The 23,081-nt window shown below is 40.4% G+C and overlaps 1 protein-coding gene across 1 annotated transcript in view; it reads left to right on the top strand.

The window, feature by feature from the left end:
* Positions 1 to 23,081, top strand: part of ASB7 (ankyrin repeat and SOCS box containing 7) — a 43,518-nt gene that overhangs the window by 582 nt on the left and 19,855 nt on the right. Inside the window, exon 2 of the mRNA XM_052660008.1 lies at positions 1,467 to 1,731. Coding sequence (XP_052515968.1) covers positions 1,521 to 1,731 — 211 coding nt within the window. The 5' untranslated portion in view covers positions 1,467 to 1,520. The remainder of the gene's footprint in view (positions 1 to 1,466; positions 1,732 to 23,081) is intronic.

Raw genomic sequence — 23,081 nt, 5'->3', positions numbered from 1 at the left:
ACAGTTCTTTGTAGCAGTGATCTGATATTTTTTAAATTACATAACTTTGTAATGATACTTAAGAGTTTGTATCAATAGTAACCATTTTCTGTGTATAAACAAGGTAGGATATTTGATTATACAGTTGAGCTGTGATAACATGACCAAAGTTATGACCTAAGTTACCTTAAGTTGACCTTTGTACCATCTATAGGGGTAAGTCTTCCAAGGTAACTATTATTGGTAACAAGATTATCCCAAGATGTCTAACCTACATATGAGACCAGAATGTCTTTAAGGGACTTTCACATAATTTTTTTTTTTTTTGAAATGGAAGCTACTCATTAGGGGATGAGTCTAATCTAGTCCTTAAAGTTAGCCCAGGTGGAATGGCTTCTTAGAATTACGTTAGTTTAAGTTTCTGTGTGTATTTAAAAACTTAGAAACACACTAAAAAAAGTTTTGTATGCACACATGTAGGATATAACTTTTCATCAGTTCAGTGTGAACTTTTCCTGTTTGCATGAAAGAAAGCTCATTTTATATTGAGTTTGAGTACATACCTCTTTTGACCTATTAGAAAGTATAGAAATTCAGTACACTACTTTTACTTTTTTCATGTGGTTAATCAGCAGATTCTTTAGACTTCTTTTCTTTTAAAATATTTTTTATGATGTTGCTACTTTGAATATTTGTAGAATAAAACTTCTGGAAAATGGAAATTAGAAAAGTGCCCAAGAAATGTGGCAGAAAAGAAGGAGTAGTAAATCTTGTTTCCTAAAGTGGAAAGGATAGATGGAGAAACAGAAATGAAAGGAATGTAAATATAATCTGCACTTTTTTTTTTCTCTAATTTGCTTAACCCCACCTACTTCCCCTTTCCCCCCTTCCAGCTTTCCACTCTCTGGGGCTAAAAATAAAATATTATTGAAATATTTTTGGGAGACCAGCCTAAAGGTCTTTGCCTTTTTTTTTAAATGTTAAACTGCTTCTCATAGTTGAAGGTCTTTAGTCTTCCTAGTCTATGAATTGTCCATTTGATACTCGGTATTTACTTATTGATGTATGATAGATTTCTTGAATAGTTTATAAATTAAATTTTCCATGTGCTTTAGGTAAATGTGAAATCCTAAAACAAGTACTCATTTGCTTCCTCTGTTGTATCCATCTTCAGCTGCCCAGCATCACCTTCCCTTTTATGTTGTATTCACTGATACTTGCTCTGAGTTTACAAAAGGCTGTAAAGAGGAAATTTCCTGTTATAGCATTTTAGGACTTTATGCCTTGCTTTCTTTTTGAAATCTTTTATAATCTTAAGGAAATTGCTGCAAGTTCTGGGCAAAACAGATACATGTTAATTTGTTATGGTATGAAATGTCATCACTGAGCCTTACATGAGTTAGCAGTGGAAAATTCTGGGGTATTTAATGAACACACTGTCAGGTGTCAGGTATTCTAAATTTTATGTATTGTGCCTACCCTTCAAGGCTGATCCCTGTGACCTAATGAATCCTTTGTAAAAAAACGTGGACTCAGCTAGGATGTTACACCACCATTGTCGAAGGAACCCTGAACTCCAGGAAGAGTTGCAGATTCAAGCTGCAGTGGCTGCCGGGGATGTTCACACAGTGCGGAAGATGTTAGAGCAAGGCTACTCTCCAAATGGCCGGGATGCTAATGGCTGGACCCTGCTTCATTTCTCTGCAGCAAGAGGAAAGGAAAGATGTGTTCGAGTATTTCTAGAGCATGGAGGTGAGTTTACTGGGAGCAAACCTTTTTTCCCCAAGAAGAAACAAATGAAATTCTGTTTAAAGTAATGTGTGCATGTGTATATAATTTCTAATGCTTCTTTTTTCTAATACTCGACTTCTTCTTCTCTCCTTTGTTATAATTATGCTGAGTTTTGTTTAAAACCAGGTTGTCTAAAAAATTGGTTTGATGAACGTGCTTTTTTTCCCCTTGTAACTTTAGTTTCTATATAGCCAGATTTCCCCAGATTATTTCAACTAAAAGCAACCCTTCTTCAGGTTGTCCACTTGCTTTGTTTCAGAAGCAGAAGTGGCTGTGGTCCCAACAACTAAGAATTGCTCAAGTTCCCCCTGTTGAGAATTGCTCAAGCAGACAGAGATACCATAGGCCCCTATAAATACCATGGCCTTCATGATACCCTATCTTTTGAATTTACCTCTTCTAAAAACATTTTTAGATGCTTTTATTACTGTTTTAGCTCTTGCCTGTTCTAGAATTGTACATAGTTTCTAGATATCCTACAAGATTATCTGAGGTCTAATTTTATATGCAGTTGGAAGCTACATTTACCATTTTATGTTTTTGCTTTGAAAAACTGTCCATTCCCATAATTAATAGTAACTAATAATTGTCTTAAACTCACTTGTTTCCCTATTAGATTTCCACTTAATTTATTTTCCTAGATTTACACTTGTACAAGTGTACAAGATGAACAAACGTTTTTTTGTACTCATATTATTTTCATAAATTATGATGTAAAGCAGCTTAGTTGGAACTCAGGATTCATTATGTACTACTCTAGGGCCTGGATTGCTTATTAACAATCATTTAGTTCCATTTCTGTGCTGTACTTTTGACTAGTCAAACTTGGAAACTATTTTGAAGTACGGAAAATGTTAGAAGTCGCACAGCTGTCATTAGGGTCTTGTGAATTATGTGAAGATAGGAATATGAAGGCTGTGAGCGTGGACTAACTGCTGGGCACTGCTAAACTGAGACTAGGAATCATCACATGTCTTAGTGGCCCTGAAATAAGAATTATGTCCCCCAAATAGTTGGTCATTGACAGGACCCCACCATTCGCTGGCCTGGGCCTCTTTTGTGGCTGTCCTCTGCCCCTCCCTGTGGCCCTTGCTCATGCCTCATTTCACCTTCAAACTTGAAAACGTCAGTGCGGAAGGCTGTGAAGGAGTACTGTATGAGGAATGCCAGAAGAAAGATCTGGAAAAACTAAGAAGTGGGTGTAGAGTCAGAATAGTTAAAATTCTGATACTTCTTCAGCAAAATAAGGAACAGAACTCAGATTTTTGAATTCTACCTAGTTGTGTTACTTTCTGCATCGGCCAGCCTTGCTTTTAACAAACTAATTAAAAAAGAAAGGTCAGTTACTCAGGTAATATATGAACTTGTCTCCTTAAAACAAATAAAACACAATTTCAAATAAATTATAAATAAAGCCAAAGTCCCCTTTGGTCAGCTCCCAACCCGTGTCTGCCCACCCCTGCCCGGAAGTAACTCATGGCTCTAAGTTTGGTTTGGTCCTATTTTTCTAGATCATTTCCTAACATACTTCTAGAAAATACATCTTATTGTGTTGTCTGTGGTTTTAGAATATAAATTATATACTGACTGTGTTAAAATTCTGCAACTGTTATTTTTTGCTCAGCTATATGTAACTTAAGAATTTTTTAAATGTTAGGTTGGCAGACTTTTTCTGTAAAAGGCCAGATAGTAAATATTTGGGGCTTTGCAAGCCCTTCTTTTTCTGTTGTTAGCTGCTCAACTCTGCCTTTGTGGCATGAAAGCTGTCATATACAGTGTGAAGGAATGAATGTAGCTGTGTGCTGGTTAAACTTTATCTATAAACACCAGTGGTGTTCTAGATTTGGCCTCTGGGTCCAGTTTGCTGAGCTCTATTTCTCCCCCCAAACCCTACTCTCTGTTTCTATATATATGTGTATATAGATATTTTTTTAACAGCTTTTATTGAGAGATAATTCACAAACCTTACAATTCCCCCTTTTCAAGTATACAATTTAGTAGATTTTGATGTATTCATAGAGTTGCACATCTTTCACCACAACCAACTTTGAAACATTTCCATTACCCCGAAAAGAAGTCTTGTCCCCACAAAGAAGTCTTGTACCTATCCCATAGTTACACATACCGGTTTGTGTGTGTGTGTTTAGTCACTCAGTTACATCCAACTTGCTGTGACACCATGGACTGTAGCCTGCCAGGCTCCTCTGTCCATGGAATTCTTCAGGCAAGAATCCTGGAGTGGGTTGCCATTTCCTCCTCCAGGAGTCTTCCTGGCCAGGGATCAAACCCACATCTCTTGATTCTCCTGCATTGGCGGCAGATTCTTTACCACTGTGCCACCTGGGAAGAATATATAGGTTTTCTCTGTTCTTTTCAACTGCTCAGTTCACTTCAATTCAGTTCAGTTCAGCAGTCGTGTCCGACTCTTTGCGACCTCATGAATCACAGCACACCAGGCCTCCCTGTCCATCACCAACTCCCGGAGTTCACCCAAACTCATATGCGTCGAGTCGGTGATGCCATCCAACCATCTCATCCTCTGTTGTCCCCTTTTCTCCTCCTGCCCCCAATCCCTCCCAGCATGAGAGTCTTTTCCAATGAGTCAACTCTTCGCATGAGGTGGCCAAAGTATTGGCGTTTCAGCCTCAGCATCAGTCCTTCCAATGGACACCCAGGACTGATTTCCTTTAGGATGGACTGGTTGGATCTCCTTGCAGTCCAAGGGACTCTCAAGAGTCTTCTCCAACACCACAGCTCAAAAGCATCAATTCTTTGGCGCTCAGCTTTCTTCACTGTCCAACTCTTATATCCAAACATGACAACTGGAAAAAACATAGCCTAGACTAGACAGACCTTTGTTGGCAAAGTAATATCTCTGCTTTTGAATATGCTATCTAGGTTGGTCATAGCTTTCCTTCCAAGGAGTCAGGGTCTTTTAATTTCATGGCTGCAATCACCATCTGCAGTGATTTTGGAGCCCAGAAAAATAAAGTCTGACACTGTTTCCACTGTTTCCCCATCTGTTTCCCATGAAGCGATGGGACCAGGTGCCATGATCTTCGTTTTCTGAATGCTGAGCTTTAAGCCAACTTTTTCACTTTCCTCTTTCATTTTCATCAAGAGGCTCTTTAGTTCTTCTTCACTTTCTGCCATAAGAATGGTGTCATCTGCATATCTGAGGTTATTGATATTTCTCCCAGCAATCTTGATTCTAGCTTGTGCTTCTTCTAGCCCAGCGTTTCTCATGATGTGCTCTGCATAGAAGTTAAATAAGCAGGGTGACAATATACAGCCTTGTCGTACTCCTTTTCCTGTCTGGAACCAGTCTGTTGTTCCATGTCCAGTTCTAACTGTTGCTTCCTGACCTGCATACAGGTTTCTCAAGAGGCAGGTCAGGAGGTCTGGTATTCCCATTTCTTTCAGAATTTTCCACAGTGTATTGTGATCCACACAGTCAAAGGCTTTGGCATAGTCAATAAAGCAGAAATAGATGTTTTTCTGGAACTCTCTTGCTTTTTCCATGATCCAGCGGATGTTGGCAATTTGATCTCTGGTTCCTCTGCCTTCTCTAAAACCAGCTTGACCATCAGGGAGTTCACGGTTCATGTATTGCTGAAGCCTGGCTTGGAGAATTTTGAGCATTACTTTACTAGCATGTGAGATGAGTGCAATTGTGTGGTAGTTTGAGCATTCTTTGGTGGCATTGCCTTTCTTTGGGATTGGAATGAAAACTGACCTTTTCCAGTCCTGTGGCCACTGCTTAGTTTTCCCTATTTGCTGGCATATTGAGTACAGCACTTTCACAGCATCATCTTTCAGGATTTGAAACAGCTCAACTGGAATTCCATCACCTCCACTAGCTTTGTTCGTAGTGATGCTTGCTAAGGCCCACTTGACTTCACATTCCAGGATGTCTGGCTCTAGGTGAGTGATCACACCATCATGATTATCTGGGTCGTGAAGATCTTTTTTGTACAGTTCTTCTATGTATTCTTGCCACCTCTTCTTAATATCTTCTGCTTCTGTTAGGTCCAGACCATTTCTGTCCTTTATCAAGCCCATCTTTTCATGAAATGTTCCCTTGGCATCTCTAATTTTCTTGAAGAGATCTCTAGTCTTTCCCATTCTGTTCTTTTCCTCTATTTCTTTGCATTGATCACTGAGGAAGGCTTTCTTATCTCTCCTTGCTATTCTTTGGAACTCTGCATTCAGATGCTTCTATCTTTCCTTTTCTCCTTTGCTTTTCCCTTCTCCTCTTTCCACAGCTATTTGTAAGGCCTCCCCAGACAGCCATTTGGCTTTTTTGCATTTCTTTTCCATGGGGATGGTCTTGATCCCTGTCTCCTGTACAGTGTCATGAACCTCAGTCCATAGTTCATCAGGAACTCTGTGTATCAGATCTAGGCCCTTAAATCTATTTCACACTTCCACTGTATAATCATAAGGGATTTGATTTAGGTCATACCTGAATGCTCTAGTGGTTTTCCCTACTTTCTTCAATTTAAGTGTGAATTTGGCATTAAGGAGTTCATGGTCTGAGCCACAGTCAGCTCCCAGTCTTGTTTTTGCTGACTCTATAGAGCTTCTCCATCTTTGGCTGCAAAGAATATAATCAATCTGATTTCGGTGTTGGCCATCTGGTGATGTCCATGTGTAGAGTCTTCTCTTATGTTGTTGGAAGAGGGTGTTTGCTATGACCAGTTCATTCTCTTGGCAAAATTCTATTAGCCTTTGCCCTTCTTCACTTCGTACTGCAAGGCCAAATTTGTCTGTTTCCTGACTTCCTACTTTTGCATTCCAGTCCCCTATAATGAAAAGAACATCTTTTTTGGGTGTTAGTTCTAAAAAGTCTTGTAGGTCTTCATAGAACCATTCGACTTCAGCTTTTTGGATCACCGTGATATTGAATGGTTTGCCTTAGAAACAAACAGATCATTTTGTCATTTTTGAGATTGCATTCAGTACTGCATTTCAGACTCTTTTGTTGACCATGATGGCTACTCCATTTCTTCTAAGGGATTCCTGCCCATAGTAGTAGATATGATGGTCATCTGAGTTAAATTCACCCATTCCAGTCCATTTCAGTTCACTGATTCCTAGGATGTCGACGTTCAGTCTTGGCCATCTCCTGTTGCAACTGCTAGGTAGTGTTTATTAGTATGGATATAATATCATTTGTTTAAACCAACCTTTTTTATTTTTTGAGAGAGGCTGAATGTTTCTCAGTAGGACATTTTCTTTGTTGAGAAAGTAACACATACATCCATATACATGGTTAACACCTGAAGGAGAGGTGTAAGGAACAGACTGTTGAGAGGGAAACGTCTGCCCCTCGGCGCTGGTCTCTTCCTCTGCTGCCCAGAGGCACGCTCACTGGATTCTGCTGTGTCCCTGAAGAGACCGTCTGCATCTACAAATGCATAGTGTTCTACCGGCCACGTTCTCACCTGCTTCCCTTTTGTTAATCGTTGGATCTGCATCTTGATTTTTTCATAACGGTTTCAGTCACTGATTCCATTGTATGGATGTAATTTCTTTAAACTTATTCCCTGTTTTGGACATTCTAATTTTTCATTTTTCTTCTTCTAGGAACAGTATTACAGAGAATGTCCTTGACTAATCTTTTTACATGTGTGAGTTTATCTCTTGGATAATTCCTAGAAGTACAAGCAAAGGATCGTTCGTTTTTTGTTTGTTTGTTGTTAATGGACATTGGCAAATTGTCCTCCAAAGAAGGTCGTTAATGGCTCTGTCCCTAGCTGGTGTGAGAGGGCCCAGGCCCCTGCCTTTGCCAGGAGTATGTTGCTAGGTGGTTTGCTCTTCTGTGTGACGTGCTCGCTTCTTCCCCCGCCCCTGGCAAAAGTGAGGTGAGTAGCAGAGCCTTGCGGGGCTGGGCTCTTTGCGTGTCTCTTTCTGACTGCTTGCAGGAGCTGTTTATATATTCTCTGCTGGTAGTTACATGTTGCAACAGTCTTCTCCCAGTTGGTAGCTTTTTCACTTCCTTACTGTGCTTGTTTTTATTGGGCAGAAGTTTACATTAAGTAAATTGTGTTTTTCTTTTACCTTATGAGTTGTGCTTTCTGTGTCTTGTACATCATACCACAAGGTCATTATTTGCCTATACTTTGTTCTAAAAAGTTTCATGAAGTTTAGGACCTTAATCTATCCAGAGTTGGTTTTGGTGTATCACACGGTTACAATTTCATACGTAAAGGAAGCCTACATCATCCCTTCTTTCTCATTGTTGTGCCCTGCCAACAGGCATGGTTCCATTAATTCTGTTGTCAGTATGTCCCTAGGTGAGTATCAGCTCAGTTCAGTCGTTCAGTCGTGTCCGACTCTTTGCGACCCCATGAATCGCAGCACGCCAGGCCTCCCTGTCCATCAGCAACTCCCGGAGTTCACCCAGACTCACATACATCGAGTCCGTGATGCCATCCAGCCATCTCATCCTTGGTCGTCCCCTTCTTCTCCTGCCCCCAATCCCTCCCAGCATCACAGTCTTTTCCAATGAGTCAACTCTTCCCATGAGGTGGCCAAAGTACTGGAACTTCAGCTTTAGCATCATTCCTTCCAAAGAAATCCCAGGGCTGATCTCCTTCAGAATGGACTTGTTGGATCTCCTTGCAGTCCAAGGGACTCTCAAGAGTCTTCTCCAACACCACAGTTCAAAAGCATCAATTCTTGGGCCCTCAGCCTTCTTCACAGTCCAACTCTCACATCCATACATGACTACTGGAAAAACCACAGCCTTGACTAGATGGACCTTAGTTGGCAAAGCAATGGTATTGTTGTAAATTGTTGTTCTCTAATAAGCTTTAGTATCTGGGAGAGCAGACCTCCTCTCCCTGTTCTTTAGGGGTGTCTCGGCTCCTCTTTGTTGCTGCTACTGTCTCAGTTGCTACATTGTATTTGACTCTTTGCCGCCCCATGGACTACAGCCTGCCAGGCTCCTCTGTCCGTGGGATTTCCCAGACCAAGAGTGGGTTTTCCTTTCCTTCTGCAGGGGATCTTCCCGACCCAGGGATTGAACCCACATTTCCTGCATTGGCAGGCAGACTCTTTACCACTGAGCCGCCTGGGAAGCCCTGGCTAATCTTATAACTTTGCATTTCCATATAAAATTTTAAAACAACAAAATTACATACTTTGCAGAAATCCCTAACTCATTCTTGTATAGCACCTTTTACGTCCTCCTTTTTCACATTTCCTTGGTAGAATAAGAACTTTATGGAGTAGTTTTTAAGAGCACATAATGTGTCAGTTGGGGAACATAAATAGGAGTGGAGCCCTCCTCCTGCTCTCCGCTCGCCTTGGCCCCGCGTGATGTTAGACACGCTCTGTATTTTGTCTTGGCCTGGCTTCTGATCGCAGACCGGTGCTGCCTGTTCATCGTCTCCACGCTCATGGCTCACGGTACAGCATGAGCTGCTGCTTGACCGTGTTCTTCTGCAGTAAATGGCACCAAAGCTATGCCAGAAACCTCAAAACTATCCTTCTAAATAGTTGTCAGATCATTTCACTTCCTTTCGTTGGAGGCACTGTCCTACCTCTGGGTAAGGAAACCTTATTCCTCACCAGAACTCTTAAATGTCTCTTTCATCTTGCTTCCAGTCAGCACGTTCCCGGCCAGTCTCCAAATGGAGTGACCTCTTAAAAATGACAGTTAAAGTATGTCTTCTTAAAATCCATCAGTGGCTTCCCCCTTCTCTTGGGGTAGTTCTGAGTCCCTCAGGTGACCTCATGGCCCTGCAGCGTCTGCTCATCTGCAGTGTCTCCCAGTTTGTCTCTGAGCCGCCCCTTCCCTGGCCCCTGCTGCCTCACTCACCTCTTCCCACGCTTCTCAGGGAAGCCTCCCCTCACCATCCGGACTCGGTCAGATCTCTCTGTGATATGGTACTGCTAGGCTCTGTACCTTTGTATTGTAGCTCCTGTCACAAGCAATGAAATAATAATTTATTTTATTAATAATATAATAATAAAATAATAAATTATTTTTGTAGTATTCTATTTAGTTCTCTTCTAGTTTGAGGCTTCGTGAGGACAGAACCCGTGTCTGTATTCTCAGTGAGAGAGAGAAAGAAGAAATAAGCACCAGTTACCTAAGATAATTGTTCCCCAACTTTACAGAGACAAGGCTGATCCTTTTTTATTATTATTATTATTATTAAAAAATATTGATTGAAATGGGCCAGTCTTCTGGTAGGATTAGAAGAGTGCCTGAATTCTTCATACCTGCTCTTTTCCTTAAATCACAGTTTCTTTAAGAGCTTTTAAACTTTGAGTTAGGTTGGCCCTATCCTGTTAATAAGCTTATTTTGTGCTGGACATTAAGATGAAATGAAGTCAAAAATTCAAATATGGGGCAGGGAGAAATGCACAGAAACAGGATTTGCTTTCCTCTCTCCCTCCTCCCTCCCCCGCCTCTGTGCCGAGAGAGAGAATCCACACAGATAGAGGAGGGGGAGGCGGCCAGTTGGCCACTTGTTCAGGTATTTATTCAGCAGGTATTTATTGAGTGCCTGACATATGCTAGGCTCTGGCCAGGCCCTGAGATGTGGACCTAATCATTATGTTCCGCTTCTGATACTCCACAGTCTACTGGGGGGATGGATTTATAGCCAGCATTTGTTGAACGTTTAGTATCAGCCTGATTCTGCACAACTGTTCACGAGGTTAAGTAAGTAAGGAGTATTTTTTCCGCTGAGAAAACTGAGCCACAGAATGGTAAGTAATTTGCTCACCATCAATTCACCTTGTAAATTGATTCTGTATGACCTATAAGAAGACAGTGCAGGATCGAGAGACTGAGCTGAGCACTGTTCATAAACCACCACCCACTGTGGTTGGGGTGGAGGTGGCGGGAGAGGCAGCGAAGGCCTGCTGGAGCAAGCGTGGTTTGGTTGCGGTCTTGAAAGGTGAGGCCATGCAGGATGCTGGAAGGTTGGTGTTGTGGAGTTATTCCAAACTCAGAGGCCACTGATGAAGGGTTGAAGGAAAAAGGGAGCATGTTTGGTTCTAGGAGCTGAGATTCAGCGTGATTGGAGCGCATCCAGTCATTTATTTTGGGGACAGTGGTGAGCCGTGTGAGAGAGAGGAGTGGGAGAAACAGATGTGTGCTGTGGAAAAGCTCACTGGTTGTAGCATTGTGAACTTAGTGAAAGGGCCCAAGACTTCAGGCTTTGCTGCCTGATCAGGACTGCAGCCTCATCTCCCTGAACACCACATGTGTTTCCTGAGCACCTGCTTTGTGCCAGGCACTGTTCGGAGGGCTGGGACTACAGTAACAACATAAAGTCTCTACTGTCGTGACACTTACGTTTCAGTAACTGACAGTATACGATATCAGACTGTGAAGAGAAAAGAATCAGAGAAGAGGTAAAGAGGTACAGACTGCTGTTTTAAATTAGGTATTCGTGGAAGGCCTCTGACGTGACATGTTAGCTGAGGCCTGAAAGAATTGAAGACCAAACCATGTAGGTATCTGGGAGAAAAGTGTTAAGTAAAACTCTAGGTTGGGAACATCTTAGCACTTTCAAGAAGAAGCCAGGAAGATGGTGGCTGGAGCAGAATGATGGGAGAGGGGACCAAACAGGGCTCAAGAGAGTCAGCCAACATGTCCTGTAGCTCCTAGACCTTTAACTTTGCTCTGAGTGAGAAGGGAGGGTGCCATTGACCACTTCTCAACTGAGGAATGATGCAAACTTCCTGAATGACTCACTCTGGCTGCTCTGAGAAAGACAGATTGTAGACGAGCAGGGGAAAAATCAGAGAACGTCTCCAGTACTTTGAAATAGTTCAGATGAGAGATATCCATAGCTTGGGCTACATGATAGCAGTGGATGTGTTGAGAAGTGGTCAGATTCTGGATATATTTTGAAAATGGAGACAACACGATGTAATGATAGAAGTGAGAGGTTCTAAGGTTTCTAAGGGGTTTCTAAGGTTTCTAAGGGGAATAACTAAGGTTTGGGGGGCTGAGGGTTTGGAAGAAAAGAGTTGTCATTTACTGAAGGAGCAGGAGAAAGTTAGCCAAAGCAATTGGTGGGGGGACAGACATAGATTTAAGCCTTTCACCCTACCAGAAATTTTTAATCTCAAGTGCATTTAAGGATTGGATCTTTCAGGTAAATCTGTTCACCTGCACGGTGAAACTACCAGTGAGTGAGCACACAGATCTGTCAAAACTCAGAGCTCAGAAGTTGCCCTCTCTGTGCTCTGCTGACAGCGATGTGACCGCAGAAGGCATCCTGGCTGGGGAGCAGCTTTGTGACGTGTGCTTATGAGCAAGTCTGTGTTACTAATCCTGTCTGTATTCCAGAAGGGGGTAGAAGTGATATGCGGCTGTCTTTAGTTCAGTCTAAACCTGTGCTGTCTATAGCATGTGTCGCAGCAGGCATACCTCAGAGACACTCAGGGTTCAGTCCCAGACCATCACAGGGAAACGAATGGTGTAGTAGGGGGAGTCACACGAAGCTTTTGGTTTCCCAGTGCATGTAAAAGTTATGTTTATACTATACTGTAGTCTGGGAACTGTCGAAAGAAACAATGTACATACTTGAGTTACAAAATGCTTTATTGCTAAAAAATTGCTAGCCGTCATCTGAGCCTTCAGTGAGTTATAATCCTTTTGCCGGTGGAGGATCTTTCCTCATGGTGATGGCTACTGACTCATCAAAGTGGAGGCTGCTGAAGGCTGGAGTGGCTGTGGCAATTTCTTAAAATATGACAGAAATGAAGTTTGACCATCATTTAACTCTTCCTTTCACAAATGACTTCCCTTTGGCCTGCACAAATGTTTGATAGCATTTTATTCACAGCAGAACTTCTTTCAAAATCGGAGTTAATTCTGTCAAACCCTATTGCTGTTTTATCAACTAAGTTTATGTAATATTCTGAAGTCTTTGTTGTGATTTCAACAACCCCCACAGCATCTTCACTTGAGATTCCATCTTAAGAAATCACTTTCATTACTTGTCCATGAGAAGCAACTCCTCATCTGTTGAAATTTCGTCATGAGATTGCAGTAGTTCAGTCACTCACACCTTTAGGCTCCACTCCTAATTCTAGTTCTCTTGCTGAGTAATCTGCACTTCCTTGCTGCACTGGTCTTGACCCTCTCAGCATCATCTATGAGAGCTGGAATCAACTTCTTCCAGCTCTTAATATTGATATTTTGTCCCCTTCCTGTGAGTCATGAATGTTCTAAATGGCATCTAGAATGGTGAGTTCTTTCTAAAAATTTTTCAATTTACTTTTCCCACATCCATCAGAGGAATCACTATCTATGGCATATGTAGCCTTAGGAAATGCATTTCTTCAGTGATAAAATTTCATAGTCGAAATTACGCCTTAACCTATGAACTACAGAATGGATATTATGTTAGGCATGAAAACAGCATTAATTTTATTTATATCTCTATCATAGCTTTTGGATGGCTAGGTGCATTGTCAGTGAGCAGTAGTAATATTTGAAAGGAATCTTTATTTCTGAGCAGCAGTTCTTGACTTTGAGCTTTATACATTCAGTAAACTGTATTATACACAGATGTACTGTCATCCAGGCTTTCTTCTTCCATTTATAGAGCATAGGCAGGGTAGTTTGATACAATTCTTAAGTGTCCTCGGATTTTGGAATGGTAAATGAGCACTGGCTTCAACTTAAAGTCACCAGCTGCTTTACCAAGAGTCAGCCTGTGCTTTGAAGCCAGACTTTCACTCCTCTATGAAAGTCCTAGGTAGCCTCTTACTCCAATAACATCGAATCACTGCTGTTTAGTGTGGCCGTCTTCATTGTCTTCTAGAGAATTTGCAGCAACTTTTCCATCAGCACGTGCTGCTTTGTCTTACATTGTGATGTGTGGAGATGGCCTCTTTCCTGGAACTTCATGAATCAACCTCTGCTAGCTTCAGACTTTTTTCTTTTTTTTTCTGAAGTTTCCTCACCTCTTGCAGCCTTCATATAGCTGAAGCAAGTTAGGGCCTTCTCCAAATTAGGCTTTGGCTAAATTAGGGCATGTTGTGGCTGTTTTGATCTTCTGTTTGGCCCACTCAAACTTTCTCCATATCATAAAAAAGGCTGCTCCACTTTCTTATTATTCCTGTGTTCACTGGAGTAGCCCTTTTAATTTCCTTCAAGAATATTTCCTTTGCATTCACATCTTAGCTAACTATTTTGCACAAGAAGCTAGCTTTTGGCGTGTCTCAGTTTTCAACATCTTCCTCACTAAGCTTAATCATTTCTAGCTTTTGATTTAAAGTGAGAGACATGTGACTCTTCATTTTCAACAGTTAAAGGCCTGATCACTTGTGTCCCAGGAGATAGGGAGGCCTGAGAAGAGAGAGAGACTGGGGTTGGTGGAGCAGTCAGGACAAAACATTCATTAAGTTGACTCTCGTTATGGGTGTGTTTTGTGGCAACCCTAAATAATTGAAATAGTCACAGCTAAGATAACTGATCACCATAAATAATGATGAAAAAGTTTGAAATAGTTCAAGAATTATCCTAATATGATACAGGGAGACAAAATGAGCAAATACTGTTGGAAAATGGCACTGATTTAGTTGCTGTAGGCGATGTTGGCAACTTACAATTTTTAAAAAACGTAGTCAGTATCTCTAAGTGCAGTAAAGGGCAGTGCAGTAAAATATATGCCTGTGTTTACAGTTAAGTTAAAAACTTGAGTTCCACAGTCACACTATTCCTGTTTAAGGTGCTCAGTAGCCACGTGTGACTAGTAGAACATAAAACGTTGGCCTGTGCATATAAGTAAGTGATATTTTGCTCTTTTACTTTCAAATATCCTGCTTCAAAGTGATGAACGCTTAGGGTTTTATAAAGTCCAAAAATATCAGTGTTTCCAAACACAAATGTGATGCCTATTATTGTATCTTTGTCCTTGTCCCGGTGGTCTTTCTGATGAGGTTAGTGTGCCGTTTGAATTATGGGGAAGAGTGTTTACCATAGGAGTGCAAATTTTAAGAAACCCAGTATTGTATTCATTTGCCCACTTTGAATCTTTCTAAAAATTCTAATACTCCTTTGAACATTTCAAGAGTGTGACAGTAAGAGACCCTGTATTAGCCGGTGTGTTTCTTTATCTTCAGATTTGGTGTTTATGCGAACAGACCTGGAGGGCAGTAAGCTGAAGCTCCAGAAGTTAACTTCATAAAGCAGATCCCCAGAGTAAACTGAGAAAAGTGTCTCAGGTCTCCTCTCGGTACAGAAGATAAAATCCTCTTGCTGAAACATAAGAAAATAAATGGGAGATAAGGGATTGGTCAAAGAAATTCATAGCATGATCATGAGAAATTATTTTTCATTTTTCAAAAATGAAAGATTTTACAAATGGTAATCCCAGATGTGGAGAAATGGGGACATTGATGGTAGACATTTATGAAAGCATTTGTGGAAAGAAGTTTAGTAGTATGTGTTAGATCCTGAGAAATGGGAGCTCTTTTTGCCAGTAAATCTACTTTTATTTATTTATTCCAAGAAGCAGCTTAAATGCAGGAATTTTTTCCTGTATGAAAATTTTACCCTTTATTATATGTAATTTTAAAAATGGAGGCATTTTCAGTGCCTAAATATAGAGGGAAAAATAATTAGACTATGATTACAGTTATATATATTTTTTAAATATATAAAAGGAAAGCTGAAAGCTTTCTGCCATCACTGTGGACAGTAGTTATTGAGGAATGCTGTTTTTGCTTTGCTGCTCTTCTAAATTTTCAGTTTTTCATTAGCAAAAAAGTAATGTTTCTTGGGGAAATCCTATTTGGGAACGTTACACCACCTGACTTTCCAGTTCTTTGTTCTGTGGTGAATTATTAGTCAAGTTTTAAGGATTTGTTTAGATTTTTTTCCTCCATCACTGTTGGTTTTTTTTTTTTCTTATAATGACACTTATGGCACATTGCATAGCTGTTTTTAGACCTCGAAGCAGTGTCTTTTCCTGTGCCACTTCACTTTGCATTTTAAAACTTTTAAGAAGAGTAATCACATAAATAGCAAATTAAGATGCAATGCTTATGCATATATTTTGTAAAATTCTGAGTTTCCCACTTTTAGGATTTTATAATGTCCAAGAGTATTTGAGCTTTTAAACACAGATGGGAAGCATGTAATAACCTCTGTAAATATTCTGGTAATGTTTTTGACCAAATTAGTGTATATATTTTAGTCCTTAGAGCAACCAGTTTAAAAAAAAAAAAAGATAATGCAAAGACGTATAGCTAGAACATCAATGGAGAAATTAAAATGGAATGCTAAAAACTGTTCTGATAATATTTTTAAAAAGTTATAAAGGAAAGAAGAGAGACTAGGAGGCAAATGGAAAACAAATAAAATGGTAAATTAAATCAATTATATCAATATTTACATTAAACATTAATGGACAAAACACTCTGATGAAAATCTAGAAATTATCAGAAAGGTAAGTAGACAAAACTAAATTATGTGCTGCTTACAAAGACACACTTTAAAGGTACAGGTGGGTTGAAAGTAGGTAGATGGGTGGTACATGTCCTGGAAATACACCATGCAAATAGCGAGCATGAGAAAGCCTGAGCGGCTACGTTAGTGGCGTACGAAATAGATTCCAAGACATAGACTACTGTCAGAACCAAACAGAGGCATTTCACAGTGACAAGTGGGGCACTTCACTAGGAGGAATAACACTCGTAAAATTTGCCCGGAAAGGGAACTTCAAAATACGTGAGGCAAAAAATTGACAATGAAAGGGAGAAATGGACAATTTCACGATCCTGAATGTTTTAACATTTCTCAGCGATTGATAGAACAACTAGATTTAAAATATCAATATCTAGAGAAAATCTTAAAAACATTATAAACACATTGACATATTGTTTTTGAAAATAGCATCCAGCACTTTCAGAATATGCATTCTTTGTGTGTGTATGTTATGGCCACTGGGATAAGCCATATGCTGGCAGTAAAGTAAGTGTCAGTAAAGGTTAAAAGGCCGAAATTTTAAGGGTATATTCCCTAACTGCAACAGAATTCTATTAGAAATCAACAATATCAACATATCTAGGACAGCCTCAGGCGTTTGGCAGTCAGATTTTGAGCTGGATGATAGTGAAAGCACAGCATACCGGAGTTTGTGGGGCACACTAGAGCAGTGCTTAGAGAGGATTATAGCTTTAAATGTTTGAACAGGAAAGGCAAACCATCATAAATCAGTTATTTTTTAACTTAAATTTGAAAAAGAAGAAATTGAGGCCAAAGTGGCTATTCCCATTTTACTCTTTCTGTTCTCCAACAAGCTCTGTGTCACAGTATCATGAGAGCTGGAATCCTGCTTGATGGCAGAAGGGACTGACCTGATTTTGGAGCCCATGGAAATGCCCCTTGCTTGGACTGCTGTTGAACATAACCCTTGTCTTGATCTAGGTGGTAAACAAACTGCAAGCTTGTTTGACTTGCAGCACAGCTACTTGACTGAGGCTCTAATACCAGTTGGGGCAAGCAACAGAGCAGACTCACACTTAACAGGAGACCTGACAAATGAGATAGCCATGTGGACTTTGATAAGCTGCTGTGTATTCTTGGGAATTTGGAAGGCTGATGCATGCTTAAGAAAGACCAGAGAGGACCCCAGTTATCGACTTATCTCTTGTTGAACTTGAAGCCAGAAAATGAAAGCTGTGACATATTTGTAAATTGTCTGATTATTAAATGTATGTATCAACCTACACACAGATCTCCTTGGCAAAAGATGGAAGCCTTACTGGTTCAAATTGCTTAAGCACAATCTCTAACCAGTTACTGGTCAAGTATAAGTTATTCCTAGGAGCAGCCCCTAGAAGCCCTCCTTTGACAATGACAACTGAGCAGAGACACTGTATACTCTTAAGGAAGACAAACTATGTAGAATTAGTTTAGGCAATTCACTAAAACTAATAATGACAGCAGCCAACCTAGAAGACGTAAGGATCAAAATCCAGGGATGCTGTGATATAGTCTAAGATGTTCAATTTTCAGTAAAATCAAAAGACTTGCTAATAAACTGGAAATGTTGCTGATACATAGGAAATGGAACTAGCTAATACAAAATGTGTCTGAAGAGGCAGATGCTACATTTAACAAAGTTTCAGGATAGCTATTATAAAGGTGTTCAGAGAACTAAGGAAACCATGTTCAAAGAATGAAATGACAACATGTGGCAGTGACTCATCAGATAGAGATGATCAATAAAGAAATTGAAGCCCCAGTATTGTGGCCACCTGATGAGCAGAGCTGATTCATTAGGAAAGACCCCGATGCTGGGAAAGATTGAAGAGAGGAGGAGAAGGGAACTACAGAGGACCAGATGGTTGGATGGCATCACCGATTCGATGGACATGAGTTTGAGCAAACTCCAGGAGATGGTGAAGGACAGGGAGGCCTGGCGTGCTGCAGGCCATGGGGCTGCAAAGAGTCAGACACGACTGAGCAGCTGAGCAACAACAGTATATGTACGGGAGTGTGTGTGTGTAATATCTATATATATATAAATTCTAGAAAGTACAATAATAAGTGAATTCATTAGAGTGATTAACAGAGATTTGAGGTGACTCAAGAAGGAATTTGTGACTTTGAAAATTGATCAATAAACATTATCCAGTCTGAGGAACATACATAAAAAAGAATTTTGAAAAAAAATGACAATAAGATATTTAAGATAGCTTATGGTCAAAATAACGTGTTTGACCAGTAACTGGTCAGAGGTTGTGCTTAAGCAGTTTGAGTCAGTAAAACTTTTACTTTGCCAACGAGATCTGTGTATTAGGTTTAGACACATTCAGTAATCAGATAACTTAACTGAATGCCCCAACTTTCATTTTCTGGCCTCATGTTTAACCTGAGATGAGTAGATAACTGGGGTCCTCTCTGGTCTTTCATAAGCATGTATCAGCCTTCCAAATTTCCAGGAATGTGTGGCAGCTTATTGAAGCCCATATAGCTGTCTCATTTGCCAGGTCTCCTGTTACATGTGAAGTGATTCTCTTGTTTGCCTTAAGCAGTGTCAGAGCCTCACTCAGGGGCCCCACAGATCTGTGGAATATTGTTAAGCATACCAACACATGCAAAGAAAGAAGTCCTTTTAGCTGAAAGAAAAGTACCATGTGTAATCCAAATTCACAGGACAAATAAAAATCACTGGTAAAGGTAACTATGCATGTAAAAAACAGTGTGTTCATTCCTATTGCTTTTATTACCTCCCAGTTTTAAGGTGTTGGCCAGACTGTTCTCATCTGTAGGCTTAACTGGGGAAGAATTTGCTTCCAAGCTCACTCAGGTTGTCATCAGATTAATTCCCTTGGTTGTATAGGACTGAGGGCGGTAGCTGAAGGTTGCCAGTAGTTCTTAGAGGTAAACTGCGGATTCTTGTCCTGTGGGCTTTCCCAGCAAGACCCCTTAGTTCATGAAGGCAGCAGGGAGAATTGCTGCAGTGAGTCTGCTAGCAAGATGGAGCCTCGTGTATCATAACATACACAGTAGTGGCATTCCGTCACCTTTGCCAGGTTGTTTGGGTTAGCAGGAAGTCCAGGTCCTGCTCATACGCATGGGGAGAGATTTACACAGGGGCATGAGCATCAAGAGGCAGGCATTATGGGAGGGGCCCCCTTAGGAGCGTGCTGCCATACAACGTAAATATGTTTCCCCCTTTTCATCTCTTAAAAGACAACATAAATAATTACAAAACGGTTGTTGGGCTTATATAAAGATGTAATGTATATGACAGTAACAGTGCAAAGGAAGGGAGAGGAAACGGGGCTCTCGGTACAGTTTCTCTGTATTGCTAGAATTACATTCAAAGTAAGAATAGGGATGAAATTATAAACAGAAGAAAAGAAATCAGTGGAATGGAAAATAGACAAATCACGGGAAAAATTGATGAAACCAAGAAAAAGCTGGTTCTTTGAAAAGATCAATAAAATTAATAAACCTCAAGGTAGACTGATGAAGAAAACAAAAAAGCACATAAGCAATAACAACTATTAGGTTTTCAGTACAGATCCTGTAGACACTAAAATGATAATAAGGAACATAATGAGCACCCTTCTGCCATTTAGAAGAAATGGACAGTTTGCTTGAAATACACAAATGGCCAGAACTGACCCAAGGGGAAAACAGAATAATTTGATCAGTTTGCAACAAAGAAACTTAGTTCATAACTAAAACTATGCTAAAAACCTTAGACCCGGCTGCCTTTTCTGTTGAATTATTTCAAATAAAAAAGGCATAAACATTAACAAACTCTGAGGAAATGATCCCAGACTTAAATTGTATAAGGTTTGTAGTACCCTGAAACCAAGTAAAGATATTTCGAGGAATGAAAACGACAGAGCACTGTCCCTTACGACAACAGATAGAAATACCCCTAACACGATACTATCAAGTCTCGTTCACCATTATATAAAAAAGAATATAGCACAGCTAAAGAGTGTTTATCCCAGGAATGCAAACTTCCCTTAATATCTGAAAATATATTGAGTAATTTACACTGTTAATAGAATAAAAGTAAATACCAAATGATCATTCCAATAGATGCAGAAAACGGAATCAACAATATGTTTTTCAGTTGCTAACTTGTGTCCAGTTCTTTACGACTCCATGGACTGTAACCTGCCAGGTTCTTCCGTCCATGGAATTTCCCAGGCAAGAATAGATAGTGGTGTGGGTAGCCATTCCCTTCTCCAGGGGATCTTCCTGACCCAGGGGTTGAACTCGGATCTCCTGCATTGCAGGCAGATTCTTGATCATCTGAGCCATCAGGGAAGTGCTTGCCCAATTTTGAACCAGTCAGTTGTTCCATGTCTGCTTCTAACTGTTAAACACCGTTGAACCGCAAGGGTGCTCATTATATTCGCTATTATCCTTTTAGTGTCTATAGGATCTGTAGTGAAAACCTGATACTTGTTATTGGTTATATGCTTTTTTTTGTTTTCTTGACCCTATGGATTCTTGGGAGACAGGTAAAGTGGTCTGGTATTCCTGTCTCTTGAAGAATTTTCCAGTTTATTGTTAGCCACACAGTCAAAGGCTTTAGCATAGTCAATGAAGCAGAAGTTTTTCTGGAGTTCGCTTGCTTTCTCAATGATTCAGCAAATGTTGACAATTTGATCTCTGGTTCCTCTGCCTTTTCTAAACCCAGCTTGTACATCTGGAAGTTCTTGGTTCACATACTGCTGAAGCCTAGCTTGGAGGATTTTGAGCATAACCTTGCTAGCATGTGAAATGAGCACAATTATATGGTAGCTGGAACATTCTTTGGCATTGCCATTCTTTGGGATTGGGATGAAAACTGACCTTTTCCACAGCGGTCCTATGGCCACTGCTGAGTTTTCCAAATTTGCTGGCATATTGAGTGCAGCACTTTCACAGCACCATCTTGGAGGATTTGAAATAGCTCTGCAGGAATTCTTCACCTCCACTAGCTTTGTTCATAGTGATGCTTTCTAAGGCCCACTTCACTTCACACTCCAGGATACCTGGCTCTAGGTGAGTGACCACACCATCATGGTTATCCACGTAGTTAAGACCTTGTACAGTTCTCTGCAATCTTGCCACCTCTTCTTAAACTCTTCTACTTGTGTTAGGTCCTTACCGTTTCTGTCCTTTATCGTGCCCATCCTTGCATGAAATGTTCGCTTGATATCTCTAGTTTTCTTGTAGAGATCTCTAGTCTTTCCCATTCTGTTGTTTTCCTCAGTTTCTTTGCATTGTTCATTTAACAAGGCTTTCTTTTCTCTCCTTGCTGTTCTTTGAAACTCTGCGTTCAGTTGGGTATATTTTTCTCTTCTTTCCTCAGCTATTTGTTAAGCCTCCTCAGACAACCACTTCTTTTTCTTTGGGATGGTTTTGGTCACTGCCTCCTGAACCTGTTTTGAACCTCCATCCGTAGTTCTTCAGGCATTCTGTCTACTGTATCCAATCCTTGAATCTATTCATCACCTCCACAGTGTAATCATAAGGGATTTGATTTAGGTCATATCTGAATGGCCTAGTGATTTTCTCTGCTTTCTTCAATTTAAACCTAAATTTTGCAATAAGGAGCTCATTATATGAACCACAGTCAGCTCCAGTTGCTTTTACTGACTGTATAGAGCTTCTCAATATTTGGCTGCAAAGAACATAAATCTGATTTTGGTATTGACTGTCTGGTGACGTCCATGTGTAGAGTTGTCTCTCGTGTTGTTGGAAAAAAGTGTTTGTTATGACCAGTGTGTTTTCTTGGCAAAACTCTTAATCTTTACCTTGCACTCTAAGGCCCAACTTGCCTGTTCTTCCAGGTACCTTTTGACTTCCTACTTTTGCATTCCAGTCTCCTGTGATGAAAAGGGCATCTTTTTTTCATGTTGGTTCTAGAAAGTGTTGTAGGTTTTCATAGAACCAGTCTACTTCAGCTTCTTTGGCATCAGTGGTTAGGGCATAGACTTGGATTACTGTGAAGTTGGATGGTTTGCCTTGAAAAATGAACCAAGATCATTCTGTCATTTTTGAGATTGCACCTAAGTACTGCATGTCAGATTCATTTGTTGACTGTGAGGGCTATTCTGTTTGTTCTAAGGGATTTTTGCTCACAGTAGTAGATGTAATGGTCCTCTGAATTAAATTTTCCCATTCCCGTCCATTTTAGTTTACTTATTCCTGAGATGTCAGTGTTCTGTTTGGCCATCTCTTACTTGACCGCATCCAGTTTACCTTAACAGTGGACCTAACGTTCCAGGTTACTGTGCAACACTGTTCTTTACTGTATCAGACTTTACTTTCACCACCAGATACATCTACAACTCTGTGTCATTTCCACTTTGGCCCAGGCACTTCATTCTTTCTGGAGCTGTTAGTAATTGCCCTCCACTCTTCCCCAGTAGGATACTGGGCACCTTCCAGCCTAGGGGGGTTGTCTTCTAGTGTCATATCATTTTGCCTTTTCATACTGTACATGGGGTTCTCCAGGCAAGAATATTGGAGTCAGTTGCCACTTCTCTGGTGGACCACGTTTTGTCAGAACTCTATACAATGATCTGTCTGTCTTGGGTAGCCCTCCTGCATGGCATGGCTCATAGCTTCATTGAGTTATGCAAGCCTCTTCACCACAACAAGGCTGTGATCCATGAAGGGGTTGACAAAATAGTATACCCATTTATCATAACACTCTTAGCAAGCCAAAAGCAGAAGATAACTTCCAAACACTAAGGAAAGGCACTTGTGGAAAACTACAAGTTTTCCAAAGACTACAGAATTACGTCATAGTAAATGAACCGCTGAATGCTTTCCCTCTAAGATCGGGAACAAGGCA

This window comes from Budorcas taxicolor, chromosome 21 (genome assembly GCF_023091745.1).
Source record: "Budorcas taxicolor isolate Tak-1 chromosome 21, Takin1.1, whole genome shotgun sequence".
NCBI lineage: Eukaryota > Metazoa > Chordata > Mammalia > Artiodactyla > Bovidae > Budorcas > Budorcas taxicolor.
The sequence above is the reverse complement of the archived record's forward strand: the minus strand, read 5'-3'. Positions and strand labels throughout refer to the sequence as shown.